General features: G+C 31.6%; 1 protein-coding gene across 1 annotated transcript; it reads right to left on the bottom strand.

Moving 5' to 3' along the window:
• Positions 1 to 777: 777 nt before the first annotated feature.
• LOC111430821 (cyclin-dependent protein kinase inhibitor SMR1-like) lies at positions 778 to 1,588 on the bottom strand. Its single transcript, XM_023067241.1, has one exon. The coding sequence runs from the start codon at positions 1,468 to 1,470 to the stop codon at positions 1,096 to 1,098; it is 375 nt and encodes a 124-aa protein (XP_022923009.1). The 5' UTR covers positions 1,471 to 1,588; the 3' UTR covers positions 778 to 1,095.
• Between the last annotated feature and the right edge of the window lie 6,497 nt (positions 1,589 to 8,085).

Here is an 8,085-nt window from a genome sequence, read left to right as displayed (position 1 = left end):
ACAGCCACTTGCTGAAATAGCACAATAAAAGTGCTATTGAACTATTCATGATAATTTAAAGAAAATAAATAAATAAATAAATAAAACCAATATTATAATTTTTATTCTATATAAATAAATAAAGGATTTTAAAGCACTGAAATTAAATAATGTTGAGACATTAAATTTACCCCTTTTTTGCCTGGGGAAAGTTGTGGCCTACAATGGGACAAAATAAAATGCTGATCTAAAAATTAAAAAATTATTCATGGAAATTCAAAATTTTGGCATCTCCCTCTTTTTTTCTTTTTTTTTTTTCTCTCTCTCTCTCTTTCTGAAAATTTCGACTCCCCCCAATTTTTCTCTCTCTCTATAATTTGAAATTGGGGATAGAATTAAAAAAATTTGGCAAGAACTCCCTCTCTCTTTCTGATGTTTGAAATTGGAATTGGAAATTGCATCTCTCTCTATCTGCAAATTGATCGAGATAGAATATATATAGATATATAAACGAATTTCCAAAGCCGTGTTGTTGTTTACTCAACAAGAACAAAGAATCAGGGTATAAATCTGCAGATCAGAAGGAAATTTCATCTCAATTGCAAAACAGAATTGAAGAAATCATCAACATGATCGTGTAATTTCATTCATCAGCAGCGAATTCATGATTTCTATATACTCAATTATTGCAGCTACGGATCGGATTCATTCATACAACAGGAATACGAAATAGTTAGGGTTTGTAACTTACATGAGTTCGATTTGGAATTTCAGATCAAGAATTTAGAAATCTGCAGAAACGATCAAAGAAGCAGAGAATTTCAGGAAATTGATGAGAAATTTTAGGGGGAGAAGAAGAGCTATATGTGCGGAATGTTCTGTTTGTTTCGGGAAATACGATTATCTATCTCCGATGATGATGCAAAGAGGACTTGCATTCGATTCGATTCGATTCCATGTGGTATGTACGTGTAATAATAATACACATCAAGAGCTGACTCGCTATCGGAGAGAAAGGAAAAGGAAAAAAAAGAAAAGAAAAGAAAAGAATTAAAGAAAAATTGATTTTCTATAATCGGTGTAGTAATTTAGGGCTCAAACCGACAATCTGGATTATCAGGCTGACCGGCAGCAGCTCCTCTTCGACGGCGCCGTGGAAGAAGCTTCGAGATCGTAAGCGGATCGGAAGAAATTATCGACTTCTTCTTGATTCACGAACTCAAAGAATTTGAGCTCCATGGTCAACTTCCTCTTGCAAGGTACGGGAGGACGCTTCGGCTTCCTCGGCGCTCCAGGACAGCTGATGATCTTCGGAATCTTGTGCTCAGCAGAGGTCGGCGTCCGGCAGCCGCGGTGGTCAAGGTCGGCGCCGTCGTGATCGGAGACGGAGGAAGGGATGTTGATGGAATTGGAAGGCTTGGGAGGCGATCGAACCTGTAAAGGAAGGCGGATTTTAGGGAGATTTTCAGGAAATTCAAGGTCCATGGACATGGCGGAAAGATCGAAAGATTGAAGGAAAGGATTCGTGCAGAGGAAAAGGGAAGATGAAAGGAAAGGAAAGGAAAGGAAAGTGGATGGATGAACACGCGATAAAGGCGTTTGTTTCGTGGAAGAGTATTTATTTAGGAAATCACTTGGAAGACGTGCCTTTGAATACAGTAAACAGAGAGAGAGACGAGAAGTTTCAGACAGGTTGGTGAATAAATTTTAACTCTCTCTTAGCTGACTCTCCTTTGCTTCCCAACTTCTCCACTTTTTTACCCTTCCTTTTTTACCTTTTTTATTTTTATTATTTTTTTTTTTTTAAATAATCCTTCAACTTCCATATTAATTTTATTTAAATACTCCTTAAATAATTTTTAAGAAAAACAAGGGCGTACGTGATAATATCATTAGCTACCGGTCAACCACGTTAATTTTGATCCTTTGAAGGGTAGAAATGAAATTTTTTAAAGGACACGAATAATTTAGCCCATTTAAATTTTTGCATTAGAGCTTTCTAGTTTAACATTTGTAACCGTCCAAACCTGTAGGTATTGTCTTTCCAGACATTTCCTTTCTCGGCTTTCCTTCAATGTTTTAAAACGCGTCTACTAAGCTGAGGTTTCCATACTCGTTCTCCTCTCCAGACGAGGTAAGATCTCACAATCCACCCCCTTGAAGGCCCAGTGTCCTCGCCCCTGGTGTCTGATTCTGATACCATTTGTAGGAGCTCAAGCGCACTGCTAACCGATGATATGTGAGGTTAGAGAGATTCCAACCTCTAATCTTTTTGTGTTATATATATATATACTTCATGGGTCAAACTGTTTCAATTTCTAATCTACAGCTGAATGTCTTTGGTCAAACCTTAGAACCCGATAATCCAACTAACCCAAACCGAATTTTTTTTTCCTGGTTTGGGATGTGTTGAATTTTTTTAAAATCGAAATTTTGGTTCGTTTTGGGGGTTAACAGTTTTTTGGTTAAGTCAACCCGAACAACTCGTTACAACCCAATTCTACTCTACTTTTAAAAATATTTAAAATTTGTATTTGAACTTTATAAAATTTTAGTTATTAATATAATCTAACCGATATACACTTCTATTTAAATAATACTAAGCATTAAAATATAAATATTCTGTCAATAAAATAAAAATAAAATAAAAATAAACTTAATAATTTACAATAAACCTTATATTTTATAGATGAATTAAATAGATATAATTTTATAAAGTCCAACAACCAAATATAAATTTTTTGCAGTACAATAATTTAAAATTTTAATGATCAAATTAATAGTTTGATATTTAATGTTATAAATATTTATTTTATTTATTTAAATTTGAACTTACCAAATTTTCAATTTTGTTGGAAAAAAAAGAAAAATCCATATTTAAAAATCAAACTAAAAAACAATTTTGTTACATATAAAATGACAACATATCATATCATACAATAAATATGGATAACGTATAAATTTAATTTTGACCAATAATTTTGTACCGTTACATATATACGAGAAAATTTGTAAAAATACTATGTTTTGGTATTCTACCGTTTATAAGATAAATAAATTTTAAATTTTAAATTTGTCAGGTAAATAAGAAGTATATGTCTAATTATTTTTATTTTTAGTTAAATAATTGCACGGTGTAAAAATTGAACCATGACAATGGTTAAGCTATGCTCAAATTGGCACACAGTAAATACAAGTGCTAAGTTAGCAGATAAGTGTACACGCGTCGAGTTGGATAAATTTTTTTGACCAATTTGAAATTGGGGTTGGTTGGATTGGTGACACGAGCAATGCAAATAGAGCTCACAAGTCAATCCGAAACTCAAAGATTGGGTTGAGTTGTCGGGTTGTTATTTTTGTAAAATTATTTTTTTAAAATCATATTTATCCACAAATCACTGTTACAAAAATAAAATATTCTTAATTTTCAGAATAACCATACAAATTGGGTTTTGTTGGATTATAACCCTATTTGAAATCGAAAAAAAAAAAAAAAAAAAAGTCAGCTCAACCTAACGTTTATGGTTTGTGTTAGGTTGTTTATGTTTGTCAGGCTATCGAATTATATGAATACGCTTAAAAAATGGCCTGAAAGAAAAAATATTTTGACGTGTTCGTTACGTCGTAAACTTTTTTATTTTAAAAACTTTCCATATCTTTGATGAACTAGTGTACGTAAATGTTAACTAACGATAAAACATATCTCATCATTTAAAAATTAATAATTCTCGACAATAAACGCTAAATTCAAAACTCTCGTTAAAAATCGATCGATAATCTTAAAAGAAAAAAAAAAGTTTGAGATGAAAAGCATATTTTGATCTAAAAAAGGAGAGTTGAGTTTAAATTAAAGTTGAGACAAAACTTGTAGGGTCTCATCTTTCTCATCCAAAGAAAAAGCCGCATAAAATTCAGAAATTAAAATTAAAATTAAAAAATTAAAAATGAACAGTCTTATACGAACGAAACAATAATTGGTCACATACGATGGGTGAAGGACAAGTGGGATCAGTACACGTGTCACGGAATGATGAGCTGGACGAAAGAGAAACCCTAAATAACAGACGGTGGGAATCATAATGCCTTTTTTTTTTCTTTTTTTTTTTTAAATTTTCCTAAAATCTTTTCAAGAGGTTGACAAGTGGAACTTAAATTTTACGTTACAGTACAAAGAACGGGCAGCGGGCAGCCCAATAGCCAAAAGCTTCCATGGACCACATTGAGGGTTTGTCATGGCCACGCGCCTCTCGGAGGCGCGTGGGCCGTGTCGGTCGGGGAAGGTTTTTTGTGCGTCTTGTTTGGTGAGCTTTCGCGTTTGTTCAGACCGATTTAAACACATCAAATATTCCTCTTTATTTATTTATTTATTTATTTATTTTTCTTTTTTTGGGAGGTGAGGTTACTTTTGGGATCTCAAAAAAGTTGCTAACTTTAATGTAGGCCATTATATTTATACTTTGGAAAAAGGTTAATTTTCTAAAATATATTTGTAAAAAAATGTGCCTTTTTTTTCAAATTTTGAAAACTAGCCTTTTCATTATTTTATCTAAATTTTTCTTTCTTTATACCTTTTTTTTTTTCATCTCAGATCTCGTCGGTCTTGTTTGTAGGTCGTGTTGTGCCTTGAGGTAGTCGTCTCTTGTCCCCCTGTCGGTGGAGAATCCGCTCCCGAGTTGTCGCTCTGCTAATTACTTGGATCATCGAACTCCCAATCAGGCTTCCATCTCATGTCTTGTCGATCTTGCTTGTAAGTCATGTTGTGCCTTGAGATAGCCGTCTCTTGTCTCCCTGTCAGTGGGGAATCCGCTCTGCTAATTAATTGAATCCTCTCACTCCAATTTAGGTTCCCATCCCAAGTCTCGCCTGTAGGTCGTGTTGTGCCTTGAGATAGCTATCTCTTGTCTCTCTGTCAATGGGGAATCCGCTCCCAGATCGTCACTCTTCTAATTAAATGGATCCTCCGACTCCAATTCATGTTTTCGTCTCAGGTCTCGCTTGTAAGTCGTGTTGTGCCTCGAGATACCTGTCTCTTGTCTCTCTGTCAATAAAAATATATATTTAAATTGCTATTTGACATAAACATTTTATTTATATTTTCACTAATATTAAACACTGGCCATTAAAATTAAAATTATTTATTTTTATAATTTAAAATATTTATCGATTAGTTCACCTAATTTATTATAATTTTGACCCAAAAGTCAAATGAAATAAGAAAAATTGAAAAAATTAATTGCAAAATATTTAAAATGGAATAATTAGTAGTAATTCAACTCAATGGTCATATATTTCATTAACCTCTTTCATATATTAAAATCAAACAATAAAAATAGAAATTATTATTTTATTCTTCTCATTTTCCTTAAATACAATAAATAAATGTATTTATTACGTCAATAATATATTTTTAATAATTATAAGCTTGAAAATATCGATGCTTACGATGCGTTACATATATTTTTAACAAACCAATCACACCGCTAACAAATATTATCCTTTTTAGCCTTTCTCTCTCGAGCTTCTCTTTGAAATTTTAAAACGCGTCTATTAGGGAGAAATTTTCACACCATTATAAAAAATGTTTCGTTTCTCATTCCAAACTCTATACACGTTTTAAAATCGTGAAGGTGTCGACACTACGTAACAGGCCAAAAACGAATAATATCTGTTAGCAATGGATTTGAGCTGTTACAAATGGTATCAGAGCCAGTCACCAAGCGGTGTGACAGCGAGGAAGTTAGGCCCCCAAAATATAATAATAATAATAATAATAATTTTTAATTATTATTATTTAAGAAATGAAAGTCCTAAGTTTAATTAGCATTAACTTTTGACAGTATTACCCTTTTAAGTGAAAATCTTACTTTAATTGAAAAAAAATACCAAAAAAATAGTTTATTCCAAGTTATTTTTAGAATTATTATATTTTTTTTACTATTATTAATTTATTATTTATATTTATTTCCAAGTCCTTCATTGACTTATTTTTTCTTTTTGGTAATTTTATTAAACATTTGACTACGAAAAATATACAAATGAAGGACGATTTTGTAATTAAAACCTACCAACCTACCAAACTATGTAATAAATAATACATTACAACTTAAATAAATAAATAAATATTTATTTCTTTAAAATAATAAATATATGAAATTAGTTGTAAAAAAAAAAGTTATTTTTTAATTTAATGTATTTAGGCTCTAAATTTGTGGGATTAATGAAGTAATTTAATATATTTTTAACAACTAATTTCATATATTTATTATTTTAAATATATATATATATATATATATATATATATATATATTTATTTAAAATAATAAATATATGAAATTAGTTGTTAAAAAATTATTTTTTTTATCTCCATATTTAATTAAATGAGTTGTTTTTTTAATTTAATTTATTTAGGCTCTAAATTTTTGGGATTAATGAAGTAATTTAATAATTAAAGTGGGGTTTGGGCAATAAATAATAAAAATTATTATTATTTAAATATATTTAAAATGGAAAATGAGGAGTGAAGCCAAAAGACACCCTAACATAAGAGAATCAATGTGGTTGGTCAACAAATGACACAAAACGCAATTAAAGAAAGTGCCAACACACCAAATATAGAGCCAAAATACCTTTTAAATTTAAGTCTTTTATTTTTGTTTCTTCTATAATTAAAATATTTTTTACTTAAATATTTAAAATATTACGATTGGTCGACCATAGCTAGAAGGATTATTGAAGATTGTTTGTCGTCGAAGGTTGTCGAGCCGTTACCGTAGTGGTGTTGGAAACTGTCGACCATCATCAATGCCAGCTATGATCGATAATAGTGTAAGGGTATTTTAGTCATTTTAAAATATCGTGAAAATTTATAAGAGATAACAAATTAGTTAGATTTTTTTTTTAGTTAGGTTGAATTTTTTTTAAATTTGAAAAATGTAGGTCTTGCGGGTTGAAATTTTTTTGGTCAGGTCAACCGAGACCAACCCTAGAATAGGGTTACAACGTAGAGGGTCGGGCTGTGAATTGTGTTTGGGTTGTTCAGATCACTAAATTTCGGGTTAGTCCAAAAGATTTTTTTAACCTATATGCACTCGGATATAAATGAGTTCAGTGAACCTAAATATCAAATGTGTCAACTCGGGGTGGACGTTCAAATTCAGTTATCTTCACGTATTGTTAAACTAAAAAATATCGAACATTTCGATCTTCATCGAGACATAGCGGAAAAAAAACAAAAAAAAAATTATTAAAAAAAATGAAGTAGGTGACATGCAATGTGTTTCAAAATTGGAGGGTGAAAAAGAAGCGCGTGATGTCACCGCACCGACGTCGGCATTGGATACCCACCAATTTGAGCTTTCACTAACCCTACTTTACTCTTTTTTATTTTTTTATTTTCCTTTTCTTTTTTACTCTAAAAATAATTAATTAAATACTAAATTATAAAATACTTGTATAACTATTTTATTTTTAAAAAAAATTAAACATATAAATATTATTTATACTCATAATTCGTTACTTACCTTTTAAATTATTTACAAAAATCATGTAACGACCCAGATCCACGGCAGATATTGTCTTCTTTGGGTTTTCCCTCTCGAGCTTTAAAACGCGTCTATTCGGGTGTTTTGTTCTCCTCCTTCACCAATATGGGACATCACAATCCACCCTTTTCAGGGCCCAACATTCTTACTGGCACACTGCCTCGTGTCTACCCCTTTTGGAGAACAACCTCACCCCCCTTCAAGGCCCAACATCTTTACTGGCACACCGCCTCGTGTCTACCCCCCTACGAAGAACAGCCTCATCGCTGGCACCCAGTCTGGTGTCTGGCTCTAATACCATTTGTAACGGCCCAGATCCACCGCTAGTAGATATTGCCCTTTTTTGGACTTCCCCTCAAGACTTTAAAACGCAGGGAAGGTTTCCACACCCTTGTCAATGGTGTTTTGTTCTCCTCCCAACCAACGGGCGACAGTTTAAAATAAAGGAAAATGTTACGGAACACATAATTAAAAAAATATTAGATAAATAGTAATTTAATTTTAAAAGAAAAAGTAAAAAAAAAAAAAAAAAAAAAAAAAAAAAAAAAAAAAAAAAAAAAAAAAA

Source organism: Cucurbita moschata, unplaced genomic scaffold (assembly GCF_002738365.1).
Source record: "Cucurbita moschata cultivar Rifu unplaced genomic scaffold, Cmos_1.0 Cmo_Scf00002, whole genome shotgun sequence".
Lineage (NCBI taxonomy): Eukaryota > Viridiplantae > Streptophyta > Magnoliopsida > Cucurbitales > Cucurbitaceae > Cucurbita > Cucurbita moschata.
The sequence above is the reverse complement of the archived record's forward strand: the minus strand, read 5'-3'. Positions and strand labels throughout refer to the sequence as shown.

What these genes read in the sequence shown, in the direction of transcription:
- LOC111430821 (XM_023067241.1), bottom strand. Translation starts at nt 1,470, where the DNA reads ATGTCCATGGACCTTGAATTTCCTGAAAATCTCCCTAAAATCCGCCTT.